General features: G+C 33.6%; 3 protein-coding genes across 7 annotated transcripts; 1 reads left to right on the top strand and 2 right to left on the bottom strand.

Moving 5' to 3' along the window:
- Window positions 1-5,717: 5,717 nt before the first annotated feature.
- On the top strand, window positions 5,718-9,529 carry LOC129901409 (peroxisome biogenesis protein 16-like). Of its 2 annotated transcripts, XM_055976566.1 has the most exons (8): window positions 5,718-6,077; window positions 7,217-7,274; window positions 7,602-7,818; window positions 7,910-8,184; window positions 8,272-8,540; window positions 8,929-8,996; window positions 9,075-9,136; window positions 9,220-9,529. In XM_055976566.1, the coding sequence occupies exons 1-8, from the start codon at window positions 6,009-6,011 to the stop codon at window positions 9,279-9,281; spliced, it is 1,080 nt and encodes a 359-aa protein (XP_055832541.1). In that variant the 5' UTR covers window positions 5,718-6,008; the 3' UTR covers window positions 9,282-9,529. The 2 variants fall into 2 exon arrangements, with proteins under 2 accessions (XP_055832541.1, XP_055832542.1); XM_055976567.1 differs by lacking the exon at window positions 5,718-6,077 and having other exon boundaries at window positions 7,217-7,290.
- A 108-nt stretch (window positions 9,530-9,637) lies between these two features.
- LOC129901408 (protein FRIGIDA-like) lies at window positions 9,638-16,876 on the bottom strand. Of its 4 annotated transcripts, none has more exons than XM_055976561.1 (5): window positions 14,506-16,876; window positions 13,888-14,101; window positions 11,267-11,324; window positions 10,538-10,612; window positions 9,638-10,236 (listed from the first exon to the last, which is right to left on the bottom strand). In XM_055976561.1, the coding sequence occupies exon 1, from the start codon at window positions 16,748-16,750 to the stop codon at window positions 14,513-14,515; it is 2,238 nt and encodes a 745-aa protein (XP_055832536.1). In that variant the 5' UTR covers window positions 16,751-16,876; the 3' UTR covers window positions 9,638-10,236; window positions 10,538-10,612; window positions 11,267-11,324; window positions 13,888-14,101; window positions 14,506-14,512. The 4 variants fall into 4 exon arrangements, with proteins under 4 accessions (XP_055832536.1, XP_055832538.1, XP_055832539.1 ...); XM_055976563.1 differs by having other exon boundaries at window positions 11,267-11,319; XM_055976564.1 differs by lacking the exon at window positions 13,888-14,101 and having other exon boundaries at window positions 11,267-11,319.
- Window positions 16,877-17,454: 578 nt separating this feature from the next.
- LOC129901476 (60S acidic ribosomal protein P2-like) lies at window positions 17,455-19,411 on the bottom strand. The gene is made up of 4 exons (XM_055976669.1): window positions 19,304-19,411; window positions 19,103-19,200; window positions 17,770-17,993; window positions 17,455-17,658 (listed from the first exon to the last, which is right to left on the bottom strand). Exons 2-4 carry the CDS (start codon window positions 19,188-19,190, stop codon window positions 17,632-17,634), a joined length of 339 nt encoding a protein of 112 aa, XP_055832644.1. The 5' UTR covers window positions 19,191-19,200; window positions 19,304-19,411; the 3' UTR covers window positions 17,455-17,631.

The raw sequence follows: 19,411 nt of genomic DNA, 5'->3' as shown, positions 1-19,411 counted from the left end.
TCCCACACAAGACTTAAGATTGCAACTCTGAATTCCTAATTCCTGAATGAGTTTTGTGAAAGTTTTAGCAAGTTAATGTTCTTCTAAATTCATTCCGATTATATTATTTATTTATAATAGGAATTCGTGATCCTGAACTATGCTTTCCCTGCAGATATTCTATCAGATAGTACACTTAAATTTATAAATTAAAAAATTAGATAATTGATTTCAAGTATTAAAAAACATAGTTGATTGATGCTCAGCTAGATAGTATACAAATTAAAAAAAAATTGAATTGTGCGTTGAATTGTTTACCCTAAAGTGCTTCGTTGGAGCATTAAGGGTATCCTTACTTATAGGTAAATCCAAAAGGTCCAATTTACTCTTTTTACTGTATGGAAAGTCCGACCTATATATCAAGCTAAGTTAGTATGAATAACAGAATAAGTTGTTGGAAATTGTTTAACAACATTACATGAAAAATGAGTGCACACACATATATAATACAATAAATAAAATTAAATTTTGAATACACTGTCAGGTACAGTACCTGATAGATAGGGCTCTTTATTCAAAACACCTCAACAAGTAAATATTCAATAAAACCACATTATATGTTACACACCCTATGTTCTCTTTTGGTTTTACTAACGTTTTTCCAGAGTCAATTTAATTAAAATTTTAAATTAAATTAAATATTTTAAAATAAAAATTTAGATATTCAAAAATTATGTTAATTTAATATTTTAAAATAAAAGTCTAGTTATTCAAAAATTATATGAAAAGTATTATAAATCACATTTTTTATATCAATATAATGTAAAAAATACATCTTAAAATATTAGTAAAAGTTTATATTGTTTGACTCTAAAAAAGAGATTTATGACAACTAAAAAAGAACAAAGAGAGTAAGAATAAGGATAACATAGTTAAGCACTTCTCTAATTAATATTTTTAAGGGGCGTGTAAATTAAAAAACATGACAAGTATTTTAAGATGTGGGGGTACTACTCTACTTAATGGCATGGTCTATTTACTGGTGTGCCCTTGGTTTGGAGGGGGGGGGGTAATTTGAACTAAGGGACATTAGGATGTTGATAAAATAATGTGTTTTTGACTGTTTATTCATCTTTTAATTTACTTTTTAAATTAAATTATGACTTTTTGGTTACTATTTTCATTTGGGAGAAAAAGTTGAGCTGGAATTTGATCATTTCTCCTCCATTTCAATTTCAAAGTCGGAAAGAGACTTGCTTCTACTTTAGACATTGCCCAAAGGTAAAAAGTATTCAAATATTAACTAAAATCAAAATAAAATTTATGCCAATATAATAAATTATCTATCCCATATAAAAAATGAAATTAAGTATCTATTTTTATTAAACTGTAATCCTGAAATAACTTTATTTTAAACAAAATAATTGAAGGATTATAGGACTTTTTCACTCTATTGAACCATATGATAAAAACTATATTTGTCCTTGTGTATTGCGATAGTTAAGTCTGATCTTTACCTTTAATCGATTGTTTGGAATTTGAGTTTTAAGAGAATGAAAAACATTTTGATAGAAAATGTTTACCTTTTTAATATATCTATCAAGCGCAAACTAAATTAATCACATTGATAAATTTTGATTATAAAATGAATAGACAAAAAAGTAAATGTCAAATTAAAACATTTGGCAGTTGAAACTTTCAAGTCTATAGGTAGGGATATGAATTTAATTTGGAAGGATAGTTGTGTACATCATGGGACCAAAAGCTTAAACCATATGTGAGATGACCTAACCATCAATTAGTTCGTTTGACAACTTACAACTAATTAATTTGATCCTTAATCTTAATTAATGGTGCATTACTCTCGAAAGACACATACCTTATGATTGATAAATGTGTATTGGAAAGACATATATATATATATATATATATAATTGATAAATGCGTGTACGAAAGATACATATATCTTATAATTATTAATTTCATGTATTAAATATTGAGAGCGGATAAATTTTTATCTTAATATATTATGTTTAATTGATAAATTGAGGTGAGATTGCGGAGAATACATATTATTTAACATGATGAGGTAATAAAATTGTACTAGTATGTAATAATTACAACCCTCATGACTCATGAGTTTATTACTTCAATATAAATATGAGATGGTAGTAATTTTTTCTTTTTTCGTGATTACAATATTGCATGTCAAGTGGTAACGTAACCTATACTTGACAGTTGACACCAAAAAAACGTAACCTATACTACATTAGTAGTAGTTAGTACTTCTTTTCATAAAAAAAATATCTCAATTACATAAATAATATATTATATTACATTAATTACGAATTATGATATAAAATATATATATATTTTTACCAAAAATAACATTCACACGAAACAGCAAAAGGTAATAAATATATTTTTTCGCTTTTATTTTTCTCTCTCCATAGTTTTTTCCCAACCATTTTCTCTGTCCTTCTTCTCTTTTCTTTGTCTTTTTCTCTCTCCTTTCTCTTTCCTCCCTTCTCTCTTTCTTTCTTGTCTTTTTTCTTGTTTGGTCCGTTCTTTTTCTCTCCTTCTCCCTCTTTTTAAAATAATAATTAATTATTTTAATTTTTAAAATTTAATTTTGAATTGAATATTACGGAAATGATGATTTTACTATTTTTAAAATTAAATAATTTTTTTTAATGTGAATACATATATAGTGCATTTCTAACCTAATAAGAGAAATAAATACAAATGATAATTGTAATACATTTCGAATTCAATATATTATACATACTATAGACATTTTTCAATACACGTGGTGAATATATAACTAAAATATTTTTAATACAGTAATATATTTCGTTAATAAGAGAAAAAAAATTAATTTTTTTTTAATAGATTTTGAATTCAATACATTATATTATAGGCATGTTTCAATGCACGTGGTGAATATATAAATAAAATATTTTTAATATAATAATATATTTTAACATCGTTAATAAGTAAAAAAATAAAATAAATAATTTTTTTAATTCAATATATTATACATATTATAGGCATGTTTCAAATACTAAAATAACTAAAATATTTTTAATACAAATGTATTGTAAGTCTTATGTGTGAATTTCAATCATTCAATACTATTCAAATTAATTTACGTTGTTAAAAATGTATTACATACTTCGACTTTCTCTTAACTTCAAATAGAAAATTATGCGAATTCAGAATTTAAAGTCAGTATAAAATTTAAAATATTATGGTACCGATGCAGATGAGAATGGTGCCTCTCTAGATTAATCCGATTTTGATTTTATTTTAATCTATCTAGCATCCAGATACTTCTTTATGTATTGTTAAATGAATGCAACATTCAAACTATCCAAACCCACAATCAAAAAAGAAAATAACAAAATTTGCAGAATTTTCTGACATTTCATCAAACATGTAATGGACATATTAACACCGACTTAGAAAATCTTGATTGTTTCTAATTGTTCTTAGGAAACAATAATTCCTCTCAGAATAACAAAAAATAACGAAAAGATAAATCAAATACATTAAACAATTAAAGCACTATAAGAACAAGAAAGAAGAGAAAATTTTCAAATGATAGCATATGAATAAGAATTTCGACAAAAAGATTTAGACTATTTTCGAACTAAAAAGCTAAAATTTTGAAGCTTCCTACTTGTTGGATCCTGGAGGTGGAAGACAATCGGGACTGGAGAAGTCACGGACCTGACACCTTTTTTTTGGTTGGTGTCGTTAGTTTGTTGACTGCAATTAACAGAAGTATGGGATGTTTTTTTGTTTATTAAGATAATATAAGGATGTACCTTATGTTTAGACCATAGTTTAGGGATGATTTTAGTTATTAATTAAGATAAATATGTTATAGATCGTAATTAAAAAAAATACCCTTAAAAAAGATAATTATTAATCCAAAAGAGTTTATATTATGTAATTTTTTTCAAAAAAGATATTTTCAAAAGTTACATCTACTTCTAGAAAATTACATAAATATAATTTATTCGAATTTTTTAAATTTTAATTACATTATTTATATAACATTTGATATTCCTAAAATATCTCTATGGAAGGGTTTATATGAGAGGCAACAGCCTATTGACGTGCTCGCTTCAGTAAGGGTTTTTTAAAAAAAACAATTTGTTTTTGTTCTATTTTAATTTAATTTGCGTACAAGGTTTTCAAAATTGTAGGATCAACGCCACTTAAGCTACGCCCTTCAGTTTTAAATACATGCCATTTAGTTATAGCTTTAATACTTTGAAATCCACTGATATTTGTGTAAATTGTGTAACTATCCAATTTACACAATTGTGATAAGAAAATGCCATAAAAATTTAACGGCAAATTCTATAGAACGGTGGTTAGAAGGACTATACTGTATAAGTGAAGTGTTGGTCAATCAAGAATTCTCATGTCTAAAAGCTGAAATGAGAATGTTGAGATGAATGTGTGGAATACGAGGAGAGATAAAATTAGAAATAAAAATAATCAAGATAATGTAAAAGTTGCCTTGATGGAGGATAAAATGTGAAAAACAAGATTGAGATGGTTTCGGCATTTGAAAAGGAGATGTGCGCACATATGTCCAAGTGCGGCAATGTGAGAGGTTTGTGATAGGTACACAGTAGGTATAGAGGTAGGTCACAAAAGTATTAGGAAGATGTGATTAGACAGAATATGACACAAGATTATTGCACAATTTCAATTTATCGAGGATATGACCTTAGCTATAAGATGGATATGAATTAGGGTAGAGGTTAGTTAGGTAATTGAAAGTAATTGTTTTGCTTTTACTTCCATATTAGTAGTCGTTCAGGGAGTTCTTGTTATTTCATTTATATTATTGTTTAATATTTTTAATATTTAAGTTATCATATTATTTTGTTGTTGTGACGATTTCTTTTTAGTATGTTTTACTTTCTTTAGCCCTCAGTCTTGGCTTCTTCACTCTTATTGTTTTCGTTTTTCGGACTACTTTGTAATGTTATTACTTGAGTCAAGAGTCTATCAAAAACATTATCTCTACCTCTTAAGATAGGGAAAGATCTGCATACACACTATTTTCTCTGACTTTACTTGTGGGATTACAGTGATTATGTTATTGTTATATAATATTTATTATACATAACAAATAATTTATATATAGCATATAATAATGCATTATACGTATTATTTATATATGTATATATATACACATACATACTTGTTCAAAGAATTGTATAATATATACCATATAAATAATAACATATTTGTTTATGCATTAGAATGTTAGTTGAGTATGTTGAAACTTTCTAGAAAAATAAGTAATGTGTTTCGATATGTATTTAATTTTATTATCACTAATATAAGGAACTCTTTTAATCTAGCCTTTTATTCATAGCAAGTTAGCAACATTCTTAATTAAAAAAATTTTAATTTAAGTATCTTGATTTGACTAGATATAAATTTAATAAATAAAAAGATTTTTAAATCTTGTAATTTAAATTAAAGATGTTTGTAATTTTTAAAATCTTAATGGTTTAAACTTATTACGTAGAACATTTAAATTAAAATATTCATAGTCGTCACCAAGTGTTGAGCAGGGGCGGACCCACGTGTAGTTGAAGCCTTCGTTAAAAAATTACACTATATATATAATAATTTTTTTAATTTATGTGTATATATTTAACATTAAATAGCATGAACCCCATTCGTAAAATTGGTGGATCCAGCCACTGGTGTTGAGCATGTTTCTCGTGGCATTTTTTTCATTTATTTTTCTTGCTCTCGCCTTTATATTCAAAGAATCAACATTAATGTCAATTCTTGATTTTTTTTCATATACTTTGTTGGATTGTGAAAACGCCTTAAGCCCTATCAACTTCATGAATATGTTAACACCAAATTTCTTTGTTTTCTTCTTCAAATCATTTCTTTATATATATTTTAACTGTGTGAGTGAAAGGTGCATTTAATTTCAGAGTTGGGGTGATTTCTGGGTTTGATCTGAAAACCCTTTTGGTGCTATGGAGGCTTATAAGAGATGGATTACAAGGAATAAAGATTTTGTGCTTCAATTGGATTCTCTTCTCAATGTAAGATCCTCCATGTATATCAATTTTTTATTTTTTCCCAATTTAAAGCTCCCTTCTTGTTTATATATGGTGTGAAAACAAGAGTGAAATTGGACTTAATTTTGAATATGTTGGATGAATGTAGTTGATATATTTCATTTCTGTGCTTATTTCCATAACCTGCTGCCTAAATGGGTTTTTTTTCCTTCTCAAAGTTTCTATCTTTGAGTGGTTTTGTGCTTGTTTGAGCTTAACCGAAAACTATGAGACATTTCTTAGTGGTTTGGTTTTCAAATGTTTGTTAAATGAGACTTAGGGTTGTTGGCATGTTGGAAAATCTCATCTGGGGAACTGACACATAATGTTGTGTCAATCACCATGGATGTTGACTTTTGGCACCCTGGACCAGGATAAGGGGATACTTGGAATAATCTGATGTTGAACATCAAAGGGTGTAGCCTATGGATCAACAAATGCTCGAATAATGTTTAATGGTTTCTTGAGGCATCTTTGCTCCGTGAACCCAGCTTCTATTGAAGCCGGAATGAGCAAAGTTACCAACACCAGTACTAGTTGGAGAATGTCGGTAACCTGGTAAAATAGTTGAGGTGTGCACAAGCTTAGACGCCATCAGTTTTAAAAAAAGATGGTCTTTTATTTTAGCAAGTTAGAAGTAATTTTAGATTTATAGTTAGGGTGGTCAGCTCGCCGCAGAAAATACAATCATTAGGGTAAAATGGAAAACATATTTGAATATTTATGGTGTGTTTGGTATGATGTAAATTGTTTCCTATGGAAGATACTTTCCTAAAAATGAAAAATCTTTTAGTAGGAGTTCCTTGTTTACATTAAGACATATATTTGCCAATGACATTTTTATCATGTTGTTACTTTTTTGGATCAAACTTAGATGGAAGGTATCATCGCTTGAGATGTTACATTGCCAAGAGATATCATAGTTTTGTTGTTCTCCCTCAGATAGTCTGACGCCTTTGCCGTTTTCATTTATATCTTCAAGTTTTAAAAATATTTATAGGACTTCTTCCTTCAAGTCTTGGTTGTTGCATACATAGCCTCCTCATACTTGACAGAGATGAAATATGGTTGTCAGCAGAATATGTATTTACTAACTGTTTCCTCATCTTTTTCTGTATGTTCAGAATTTAACGTGGTTCCTCCCAAATGAGTTTGCTGAATCAGAAATTGGGCCAGAAGCAGGTTTTGTGAAACTTTGGTAACAATAGGCTTCTTTTTTCTGCTTTTAGGACAGTTAGATTACCTTTCGAAACTGATTTCTTCTCTTTTGAATTTGGGATCACTCTTTTCCATGTTGTCTTTCTCGTGTAAAAAATTAGCAACTTTAATATTGAAGCTTTATTGGAAAAGTTTCCTTTGCTTAATGTCTCATTTCTTATGGAGTATTACCTAATGAAAAACATGAATAAGGAATTACTTGAGAGGACAGAAAAGCTTTCATTTTAGCATTTTTCACTTTCCTACCTATGTTTTTATTCCCTTTTTCGCTGAACTGTCTATTCCTTGCAGTGTCATCCCTTATAGGAATGATCTCTAACGTGAACAAATATATAATAGAGACAAGTCCAACAGAGGTGCATACGAGCTGTGCAGAGTCTTCTTTTATCCCTTTATCATTGTGCCTTAGTTTGCTGAAGGACTTGGAGACATTGATTGAGGTTGTGGCTGAGCAAATTTATGGTGAAAAGAACAAATGGAATTTGATTGCCATAACTGAGGCTGTCAAGTAAGTATCCCAGCTAACTTATTCATACTCTCCAAAAGGTTCGTTTGGTACTTTACGACTAAATATATGCACTATTTTTTTTTCATTTCAGGGTTTGTTTTAGGCTGGTTATCTTCAGGAAGACTGGGTACAAAATGCTTTTAGAAGGAGGGGAGACTGAAAATGCAGAAACTGATTCCGATTTTTTTAGTCTTCAAGAAACAAAGAGGCAGCTTGATAAGCCTACAGGGAATGAAGAGTCTGGTATCGCAAAAACACTTCAGTTGCAAAACTCAGGGAAGCTTGAAGGCAGGGAAATATCTGCCTTAAGCAGTTTTGGCAAGAATGCTACAATGCAACATCCGCAAGCAATAATGGAACCTCCAAGTAACTGTTTTTTGTTCTGAGCCAAATTCAGGTGATTTGACTGTTTTTCTCACTTGCCAGTTAATTTTTTAAAAAATATCCTTGTAGGTAAACCAGTTGAGAGACCTAGTCTATGGACTTTCTTATCTGAGAAAGGTGTTCCTGGAGGCTTCTTCATGACTGGAGAGATTCTGTTCATCATAAGGCCTCTTGTTTATGTACTATTGATGAAGAAATATGGAACACGGTCGTGGTTTACTTGGTGCATGTCACTGGCTGTGGACCTCATCGGAAATAGCATTCTCTCAGTTACATTGATGTCTCAACATAGCGGGAAAAATCAGCAACTTCAGTCTTCTGAGTCTGAGAAGGACGAGGTTAGGATACTTCAGAATTTCAGCAATCTTCTTTCTCCTCTTACGGAATCTAAGTTCACTTTTACTGACCCTAGACTTAGCAGTTGATGCCTCCTTGGATTAACAGCATTTCTTCTGTTAACTTTTTCGTCATTTTTTCCCGTGTTGGATCTGATTCTAGACTCTGATTGGGTGTTGATTCTTTCTTGAACTGGACTGTGCCTTATTTCTATCTTAATTATATTGGTGTAATCTTTTCCTCTCTGGCTTTTTTATGCACTTCTCCATCATCACGCAACCACCCCCACACTTCTTCTGTGCAGAATTTACCTACCAATGGTAATGAATCCTGTTTAAATTTATATTTTGCATGCTGAAATAAGATAATTTGTCCAACAATCTTGTGCAGTTAAAAAGACGAAGAATGTTATGGGCGTTGTACCTCATGCGAGATCCACTTTTTACCATGTATACCAGGTAATTATGTGTTTTCTTCTTGTTACATATGCTTGTCGGAATCAAGTAGAATGATGCTAACGCCATCAGTTATTGCAGGCAAAGACTTGAAAGCACTCAAAGGCTAGTGCAACCCATTCCCATTCTTGGATTTGTTGCAGGTATGTTTGACTATTTACGGAGTTCAGCTTTTCCCTTGTATTTTTTTCACAATTATTTGACAATATCTGATCTTGAAATGCAGAAAAATTAATTGAAATTCTTATTGGAGTCCAAACGCGTTACACATACATATCTGGTTCATAACAGGGGGAAGCTATCAGGAGAAATTTGAAGCGTCTAGATCTAGAAATTTGCAGTCTCTTTCTTTATTCCTTTTCTTAGGGATTTGGGGGAGAGTTCACTATACATCTATCTTGTCTTACCGGGCTTCAAATGTTTCTTTTTTGCTATAGTCATCTGGTATCCAAAACCCACTTCTTGATATTGTCAATGTAGATTGAACCTTTATCATAAATCATTACTGAATTGAATGATTCAACAATTACATCTTAGTGGATGCCTTTATGTTGATAAATGACTGGAAACAGAGAGGTCCTTTAGGCACATTGACAAGATCAAATAGCATATAAAATGATGAAAAATCAGGGATCAAAACATACTTCAACCAAAACTGAACTAAATTATACTGCTTGTGTTTCAAGAAAAGGTGCACCCTTACTAGTAAAGACACACAGATCTAGTCCACAACCATTTACATTGGAACAAATTAAAGAATATTACATTATGCGTATACAGACAGCCTGGAGAATACTTAGTAATGTAGAATCTTCCGTTGGGCTAGAGTTTTGAAATTTCATACAACAAGATGACATGCGTTTAGTTGCTGACAAGCCCACAGAAGGATAATTAGCAGCGCTTTAAAAGGAAATAACAAGAGAGTAGTAACTACGTATTATCCATCCCAAGCAGTAGCAAGCCAGACACTGGTCTTTCTATCTGCTGGCTGTTCCCAGAAGGAATTTCCAAGCTTCTCAAATAATAGTTGTGGCACTCTCTTTCTTCCATAGAAAAGGAACTTATCCTTGAGGCCTTTGGAGCTTTGGCTTTGGTTTGAATCTGTACTAATCCAAGAAGTGAGAGCACCTATTATGATCCACTGAACAGAAGTTTCCAATTGCATATGGAAGCAAGTTTGACTTGGGAGGCAGCTCTAGGTCTTCCCAATATTCATCATCTATCTTGGAGAAGTAACAATCAACTACATGATTATAACCACAGAAAACATGAGGCAAAAGCACATACATGAAAAGAAGCTTTTAGGATATAGGCTTGATAAGTCACATTAACAGTTTCTAAAATAAAACAAAGGGAGGAAGGGTATGCTATAGAAACTTCCTTTTTCCTTCAAATTTTCAAAGTGTATGGGGGAGGGGGGGGAGGGGTAGTGGTATCTTTTGAATCAATACTTTTCCTCCTGCCAACTTTTGGACGGATACAAATGAGTTAAAACAATCGACAAGAATGTTAAAAGCGCTCCTTTCACAGTAATGCTACCTTACCTCAATTTCTATTTTCAAGTTTAGTTTCACTCTTCTGCATCTTTTCCTCCAAATGCAGCTTTCCTTGGAACCTTCCTGCAAGAAAGCAACGCAATAATTAAGAATTTTCGAATAGGTAGGCCAAAACTTTACAGGAACGTGAAAAGGAAAACAAATTGAACAATTTGCTGACCTTTAAATGCTATTTAATACAAAAATTGGTCAAATCAGAGCATTATGTCTATGTAGAAGGTTACATAACACTATGGTTATTATCACAATATTTATCTGAAATATGTATAAAGGTAATAAAACCAAATTCATCATGAGCTCAATGCTTCAGTCTAATTAACTTGAAGGTCTAGATATTATTTCATATTCTACTTGCAACATCATCCTGTTTTAACTTTTACTTCTCAACTAACTTGATTCCACATTCCACCAAATTTCCATCTCCAAATAAAGCAAACATATTATAGAAAAAAGCACATTAGCAGACTTGGCAGCCAATATATAGGATACATCGCCAACATAAATGAAAGGAAAAAAGCACATTGGTAGACTTGGACGCCAATATATAGAGAGTTAACAGCAAACAAAGCTGCATTTGTTTTCAAAAAACCACTCTGCACCAGAAGACAAGATGCAGATTTTACAGAGCATTATTAATATGCATCTTCTGCATTACAAAAAACGATCATCAAGATGGAACAATTCCAAAATTCTGAAGACTACAGAGGAGAAACTCACATGCAACATCTAAACTTCTTGCCATTCCTTCTTGCCTGTGAAGACTACACAACCTTCACTAGTGAAGACAGAGAGCATCAATGTTTAATCTGAAAACTAATTAAGCAAACTTATGTTACCAAATCTAAGGCAAGTATTACAGAACATTCAGAGGTCAAGAGAAACTTAAGGTGTCATACCTGGTAGTCGAGTTTTACATCTCTAACTGAAATTTCTTGAGTTTAAAATTTTCATTTTTGAAGTGAAAGTTGTTTACAATAACAATGGCAACATGTTCACCACAAACAAAATGTCTTTTTTACTTTCGGCACTACTAAGAACCCGTAACTGTTTTCATAGACTGGACAAAGACAACTCCTTACATATAAGAAATTTCAGCTTTCACGTACAGTGGATTCGTACCTGTTGGCTTATAGTATTCTCTGATTCAGTGCTTTCAAGTTAGACGCCAACCAACTGAATGTTTTAAGAAATTTACTATCATAAATTTTACGATAACACAGTAGACACAAATGTTTGACATTCTTGATGGAATCGCAATTCTGGACAGGTTTTTCTTTTTATCAACCAAGTATAATTTTGAGACAGCTTCATAAGTTATAACAAATTCCAATTCTCACCCCAAATAAAAAGAGTAAGAAGGAAATGCATGCACCACAGTCTATAGAAGAAAAAAGAGAAAATTGAAGGATAATCCTACCTTTGTTGGATCATGAACAAACCACTCAGCTGGAAGTTAGATCGACAAAAGTGAGTTAAGTTTTTTCTGACAAAATTACAAATAACAGAAAAATTCTTAAGAAAATCCCAACTTTATCTAATTATAGAGAAAGAGAACAGAGGAAACTGAAGTGGTATAATAGAGACAAGGAGTTATCCACAAATGTATGAATGGAATGATGAACTGAAGCTCAAATCAAGCAGCATCCTACAACCTTAAACTTCCTTAAGTAGTGCAAAGAAAAGCAGCTACTATAAGAAAGTTTCTATGTTTAGAGATGAAGGATTGGGGCTTTAGTTTGGATATTCAGGACTTCTCACCTAAGAATAAGGATTTTTTCTGATGGACACAATCAATCTCATAACCATGCCCATTGTACCTCAACAGTCTTTCCCCAGCAACAAACCGTCTCTCGTTGAAATCGAGTTAGATGCTAGATTGGGAATTCACAAAGCGAGTTAAATGGAGTAGCTATTCTGTTGGCACGAATACAGTTTTTTGACATGTAGGACGACCAATAGTTTCACAAAGCCACCAGACTATCTTGCCCTAAGCTGAGCTGGTAATTAATCAAATTTACCTCTGTCTCACCCAACTGCAATTTCTATATAAAAGGATCTCTGGACAACTCAAGATTGGGAGTCATCGGGTATGAAGTGTATATATCTGCAATTTAAGAAGTATTACAGTAATATGTCCTACATCAAGTGCCATGTAAATAAAAATACGTGAATTGACATAGGAGAACTGGTAAAGAATACTGATCTACATATAAGAAAGGAGCAACTGTAAATGGCTTTTCACTTCATCATTAGTGATACGACCTAACTTTATGTCTTTAGAGCCTGTTTGGATTGGCTTATAAGTTGTTGAAACAACTTATAAGCTGTTTTCAGCTTTTTTGAGTGTTTGACTAGCGAACTTAAAACCATTTTGTGCTTAAAATAAGCCCAAAAAATAATTGGGCCTGTTTGGCTTAGATTATCTAAAACAATTTATAAGCTGCTTTCAGCTTACTCTGTTTTGGGAGTAGCTGCTGGAAATAAAGAAGATACATCTAAGACCTTTAAAACTGATGAACAGACATGATAGAATTAAGAAATGTAAACAACATGATCTGTTCATCTATGCCAAGGATAACAAAAAAAACGACACACTTCTAAATGAGCTCTTCTAGAAAGACAGAACATTAGTACGAAATGAAATATTATACGCATTTGTTCATCAAATCATGGCTAAATATGTGTTCTGCGGCTTCATTAACATCCGCAGGCTTTCCGAGTTCATTTTCAGGCCCAACTACAGCAGCCTTCAACAAAATAGAATAAGATCATGAAAAGGAAGTCTAAACTACTGTTTTGAAGAGTCCCTGGAGGATGATCCTGTCCTATAGAGGAAAGCATAGACTGGAAACATGATAGGAAATCCAGCTACTATCTTTTTATACGTCTCTCAAGGCTCAAAGAAATTCAACCAGAGAGCTGGATTTTGCTTTGGGGGGGGGGGGCACGGGGAAGAACAGCAGGTATTTGATTATCTTCAATGCTAGCAAGAGACCAAAAATATCTACTCAATTTCATGCACAAGCATCCACTTTATTCTGCTAATAGCATATACCAAATACTTTATACAAATATATCATCAAATGGTTTAACCAGTTCATAAAAGTGAAACATCGAGACAATGCAAGTGTTTCATCACAGGGTCTGCAATGAACACAATGCAAAGTATGTTCAATTTCCAGAAAGCTATCACTATTGAAATAATGGCCATAGGAGAAGGCCAGAAAAAAAAAAGACATATAAGTACAGATAATTACTTCTCTGAAATCCCACAAACAAGAAAATCTGATTAGAAAAACAATGATGAGACAGAAGAGACAGAGAAGGGACTAAACTACCTATCCAATCTTGAAAAGAACATTGCCATGCTGGTCTAAACAATTTACTCTCTCCAATCAGAAGAAAATAGGATGAGAATGAGCATACTTAGATATCCAACACTCCATCCTCTCATCCCGTAAGCTTATAGAAGGAAAAGATGTTGAGTATGTGGTCCCCTTCTATGAAAACATGTTTCCGATCATCATACATGAATTACCAGGAGATGACTTTCTACATAGATATAAGAACATATCATTCAGGAAAAGTAACAAACCACAAGCAAACTGTACTGAACAAAGTTACAAGAAAAAGGACCAGAGATCATTTTACACAAAATAAGAGAAATGCATTTATGGAGGGAAAAACTCAACAGCGACATGTTGTGATTATTTAAGTCCACGTAAAGCAAACTTTCCAGGATTATTGGTCATCTAATAATTGAGAACGCATAGCGACAAATGGGCCAAAATAAAGATAAAATTTTAGGCATGTTCACTGAAATGTAATGCCAAACTGGGCCAAAATAAGATTTTAGTCGCTAATGAAACACAAATATTTCTGAGACAGAAATCAGTTCTAGACTGGCTTTATATCTTACAGAAACGGAAACTAAGGAGAAAGTAATGCTTGGCCACCTCAAAACTATCTCTGCTGGTACAAGGAGGACGAAGGATGAGCATCAACTGCCTGTGAGCCACTGCTTTGGTTTAGTTCAGTTGCTGGAACAGTATTAGGAAACTGATATGGTGGAGGTATAGCATTTGGCAACCCCGTAGAGCCTTCCAAATATGGTGGTGTCCTAAAAGCATCACCATGTATGGTGTTCTGCAACTCCATAGAGCCTTCCAGTGATGGTGGTGGCCTATTAGCATCACCAGGTATGTTGTTTGGCAAACCCTTAGAGCTTTCCATGTATGGTACAGGCCTATAAGCATTACTAGGTATGGTGTTTGACAACCCCGGAGAGACTTCCAAGTACGGCGGTGTCCTATTAGAATCACCAGGTATGGTGTTTGGCAAGCCCTTTGAGCTTTCCATGAATGGTGCAGGCCTATAAGAATCACCGGCTATGGTGTTTGGGACTTGCAAGTAGGTTGATGGCCTATAAGCGGATCCATATAATTGACCAGCATGACTTCCTATTTGCCCGGGTATACTATCAACTCGATTCCCTAGATGACCTCCAGCATGTGAAACTCCTTGAGGGACAACATCCATGCCTGCATGAATACTATTAGCACTTGCTGATATACCTGCCCCAGTTCCACCAATGGCCACATCTCTCACAGGTCCTGCCAGTGGATAACCAACATTTTCATGTATTGAGCCTGCAACAGGTCCATGCAATACCAAAGGGGGCATAAAATAACCATAATCGTGGCCAGAAGTTCCACCTCCTTCAAACAAGTTGTTGTTGCTAATGACATTACTAACAACTCTTTGATGTTGTGGCAGCCATGGATTTGAAAAATGTGAGTGTTTCACTTCTTTGTTGCTCAACCACACAGTTCCATCATTTTTTCTCTTACGTGATCCAGCATTTTGCGGTGCCATCTTCTTATCAGCTATCTGCTTATTGAATTCAGTAATTTCTCTCTCCAAGCTCATTATTCTCCTACTGAATTCCCATCCGGGAAGAACTTTTGAAGGATCAATCTCGTGATATCTCAAACATTTGAGAATCGATTTCAGATCAGATAAGTACTTCCCTTTTACTCCAATATTCCCTTGATGTGCACTTAGTGATCCATTCATGTTGTCAAATGATTTTTTAGACTCTCTTATAAATGTTGTCAAAAGTGTCCTAGGGTTAAATTTGTCCTGCATTCCAACACTATAGACAATATGAATAGCTTTAACTACTGCCTTGTTCGCCACCATTTCCTCTATTATTTCTGGAAACTTTGCCATGAGAACATTTGATCTTTTAAGTGCATCAGAAGCCCACTTGAGGTTACTTACCTGAAGCAAATTTCTGATATTAGCATTTGTAAATTTATCTGGAATCCCGAAACCCCCAATAAAGTAGAGCAAACCCCGGGCATCAATTTCTTGAGGCTTTACTCCTTCAGAATCCATCCTCTCCAACCATGCTAAAGCTGTTTGCTCTGCCGCTTCCTTCACCCATTGCTCAATCTCAACTCCCTTATTGTCGATTCCTATCATTAACAAGAAGCACTCCAAAAGCAATACGTTAGCCTTCCTTCCCCGGCTCAAAGGTGATTCATTTGCATACTTCTTGCCCACTGTAACATAAAACTTGCCGATACATTTAAATACAACGCTTGCAGGACTGGGCGAAAGTCTCAATGCCTTGGAGGCTTCTTCACGCAGTCCACGAAAATTTGAGATATGTGTTATCATATACTTCCGCAGACCATGATGGTCCATCGTTTCGCAGAAAATTTCCAACTCTGAACGAGGCGATTTCAGTTCTGAACGAGGAGATTTTAGTTCTGAACGAGGAGATTTCACTTCCTCTCCTTCGTCTTCGCCTTCACCTTCACCTTCGCCTGCCCCCTCTCCCTCTCCCTCCACTTCCTTTTCCTCTTGCTTGACTTCTTCTTCTTCTTCTAGATCTTCAGAGGGGTCAGATTCCCAAGATGATTCTGGCTCCGGGGCTGGGGCTGGGGTTGCAACTGTTGGTGATGATGATGAGGTGGGTAAAGGTTGAGGGGGTAGCAGCATAGAGTTGATTGAAGTTTGTATTGAATCAATGTGTCGTTGTAGATCATTGAAGCATTGTTGGAAAGCGGAGAGGGAGTCGGAGAACGTCCGGAGATTGGCGGCAGTTATCGATACCTGAGAATGTGATTGTTGAAATTGGGTGGAAAACGGTGATGGCTGCGACACCGGCGTCGCTGCGGCAGAATTATCCATCGTATTCACCGGAGGAGAAGTGAATGATGCTTTTACCCAAAATTGTTGCTTTCGATTTTGGAATCCCACGGATTGTTAACCCTTTTCTAGCCTCCTCCCCTCCTCTACATTACAATGTGTTCGGTAAGCAGGACAAAACATAATTTAAGTTTTTCATCTTTGTTTGGTAAAATTCTAGAAAATAAAATTTTTAAAAATGAGAAAAATAATTTGTTTAATGAAAAAAGCGAAAAAATAAATTTCATATATATTATAATTTTATTTGAATTATATACAAATATACTTAGAATAGTACTTATCTTTTATTACATAGCAAACGTAAAAAATAAGTCAGAAACTTATTCATTTTTATATTAAAAAAACAACATTTTCTTCCATTTCTATTGTCCTTGCTCTTTTACCACTTTCTTCCTCTATTTATTTTTTTAAGAATAAAACAAAATTACAAAAAAGATATATGGCTACACAAATAAAATTTATACAGACACATTTGTGCAGGTATAAAAGTAATTTGCTCTTTAAAAAAAGTTTAGCACGAGGGTTAAATAGTCGCAGGTCATTTGTAGTATAATGATAGAATGAATTATTCCAAATACATAATTATCTCTACCCAATAATCGAATCTTGATAAGAAATGTGATAATGCACCATGACTGAGCGATTCAAAGCTCCAGCGCCTATCAAGGATTCGACACAGAGACAAAAAACCAACCTGAACATTGGAAATACATACTCTAATTTCAACTGTTTGCCTCAACATGTTTTCCATGAAAATTCTAAGTTCAAACAAAATCTGTGACAATAAACCTCCTAAAATACACCCAAAGGGGAAGAACAACAGGAAAAGGGGATACTTCATAAACTGAATTCTTCGAGTTCTCCTAATCGAAAAGACTGAAGCCCATGTCCTACAAAACAAATTCGAGAAAAACACAAGCATGTGAGAGGATTTAAAGGTATAAAAGAAATATTGACCATCAGCCAACAAGCAACTTCATAAAATTACGATAGCAACTTACATCATCTGACTCCTCTTTTTCTTCCACTTTTTTCTCTTCCTTCTTCTCCTCAGCAGCAGGTGCAGCACCACCACCACCAGAAGGGGCAGCAACTGCAACAGCACCACCACCAGAAGGTACTGAAGCCAACTTTTCTCTGCCAGCAGCAATCAGCTCAGTGATATCTTTGCCCTCAACTTGAGAGAGTAGCAGTTGAATCCTATCATCATCAGCCTCAGCTCCAACTGCAGCATGTGTTTCAAACGTTAATTCAAAATGAACCACTAAAACCAGCAGACATGTATCACAGTTGAGAATAACAAGCCAACCGAGTTTACTACGGAGCATCAACCTAATAACATATCACCAGTTTCAAGACAATACATAAAAACAGTGCAATCTGAATGTATATTTACTAATTCAGCAGCATCAACTACATTACACATCATCAGTTTAAGATACTTCAGACAGAAAACCCAAATCGAACAATATTAAATAGCATCAAGGTAATTACATTGCATCAACTTAACTTCTGAAGTCAAATCAATTACTGCATGATTCTTTATTCAAGAGGAATAAAGATTACAGTATATTCTTGCCTCTGGACGACTCAAACAGGTATGGTACAAGACAAATAATTCTCACTTTACAGGTTAATATAAGTAAATATTGCCATGAAAACCAAAAATAATGCTACAAGGTAATGAAACCAAGATGTTAGCTAGTTACTCAGTCATAATAGCCACTACAAAATCTGGTAACTTGAAACAAAAAACAAGGAGCATGTTTAACTAAATGAAATTCCATAACACCCTCATCAAGGGGGAAAACTACTCTTTCAAACCCAATTAACACACCTTTACATTCAAGGGCGTTCCATGATCCCAAAATATCCAACACTAGTTCACTAATAATAATATTCTAGTATATAACTTTCACAACTTCAAAAATTCCAAATTCAAAGTTCTGAAAAATCTCTATCAATCTAACTTTTACACATTCCTTCCATATTTTTTACTGCTACCTCTGATACTATCACAAGCCAAATTGTCATGTTAGAAGTCAGTACCCCTCTCATAATAGCTAATATTATCTAGCATTTGAGCTAAATCTCTCTCAGAAAATTGACAAAATGCAATACATAATTTGTTAATTCGGGGTACACGTAAAAGTAATTTGGGCACATAAACCAACTACATTCACATACTAACAAATAAGTTCACGGATCAGTGTCTATAGAGTGAAGTAGAAATTGCAACATATCCAGGATCCATATGCAATAAAGCAGTAATACGGAAAAAATGTGTATATATACAAGAAAGAAAAAACTTTCTCAAGAACTTGAAGGTCGTACCAGATCCAAGGATTTTCTTCAAATCCTTCTCTGTAGGGCTGGTGTTGCCACCCAACACGGCCAACAAGTAAGCGGCGATTACCTTCATTTTCTCTTCTCTTTTCAAAATAAACACAACAAACAATACATTCAGATATAAATCGCTGAAACAACAAAAAAATTAAAACTACGAACAACAGAAATTTGAGAGCGAGAGAGTACTTTGAAGATTTTGAGCAAAGAGAGCCTTCAAATGACGGAACTTCAGTGCTGCTACTAGGGTTTATGAAGTAATAGGGAATGATAACATTATATAGTTAGGGTTTTGGG

Source organism: Solanum dulcamara, chromosome 8, assembly GCF_947179165.1.
Source record: "Solanum dulcamara chromosome 8, daSolDulc1.2, whole genome shotgun sequence".
NCBI lineage: Eukaryota > Viridiplantae > Streptophyta > Magnoliopsida > Solanales > Solanaceae > Solanum > Solanum dulcamara.
The sequence above is the reverse complement of the archived record's forward strand: the minus strand, read 5'-3'. Positions and strand labels throughout refer to the sequence as shown.

Excerpts from the sequence above, each read along its gene's own strand:
- LOC129901409 (XM_055976566.1), top strand. The coding sequence starts at position 6,009 with ATGGAGGCTTATAAGAGATGGATTACAAGGAATAAAGATTTTGTGCTT. Across the intron at positions 6,078-7,216 it reads AATTGGATTCTCTTCTCAAT|AATTTAACGTGGTTCCTCCC; the intron begins GTAAGATCCTCC and ends CTGTATGTTCAG. Across the intron at positions 9,137-9,219 it reads CATTCTTGGATTTGTTGCAG|AAAAATTAATTGAAATTCTT; the intron begins GTATGTTTGACT and ends CTTGAAATGCAG.
- LOC129901408 (XM_055976561.1), bottom strand. The coding sequence starts at position 16,750 with ATGGATAATTCTGCCGCAGCGACGCCGGTGTCGCAGCCATCACCGTTT.
- LOC129901476 (XM_055976669.1), bottom strand. The coding sequence starts at position 19,190 with ATGAAGGTAATCGCCGCTTACTTGTTGGCCGTGTTGGGTGGCAACACC. Across the intron at positions 17,994-19,102 it reads GAAGAAAATCCTTGGATCTG|TTGGAGCTGAGGCTGATGAT; the intron begins GTACGACCTTCA and ends CACATGCTGCAG. Across the intron at positions 17,659-17,769 it reads AAAAAGAGGAGTCAGATGAT|GACATGGGCTTCAGTCTTTT; the intron begins GTAAGTTGCTAT and ends TTTGTTTTGTAG.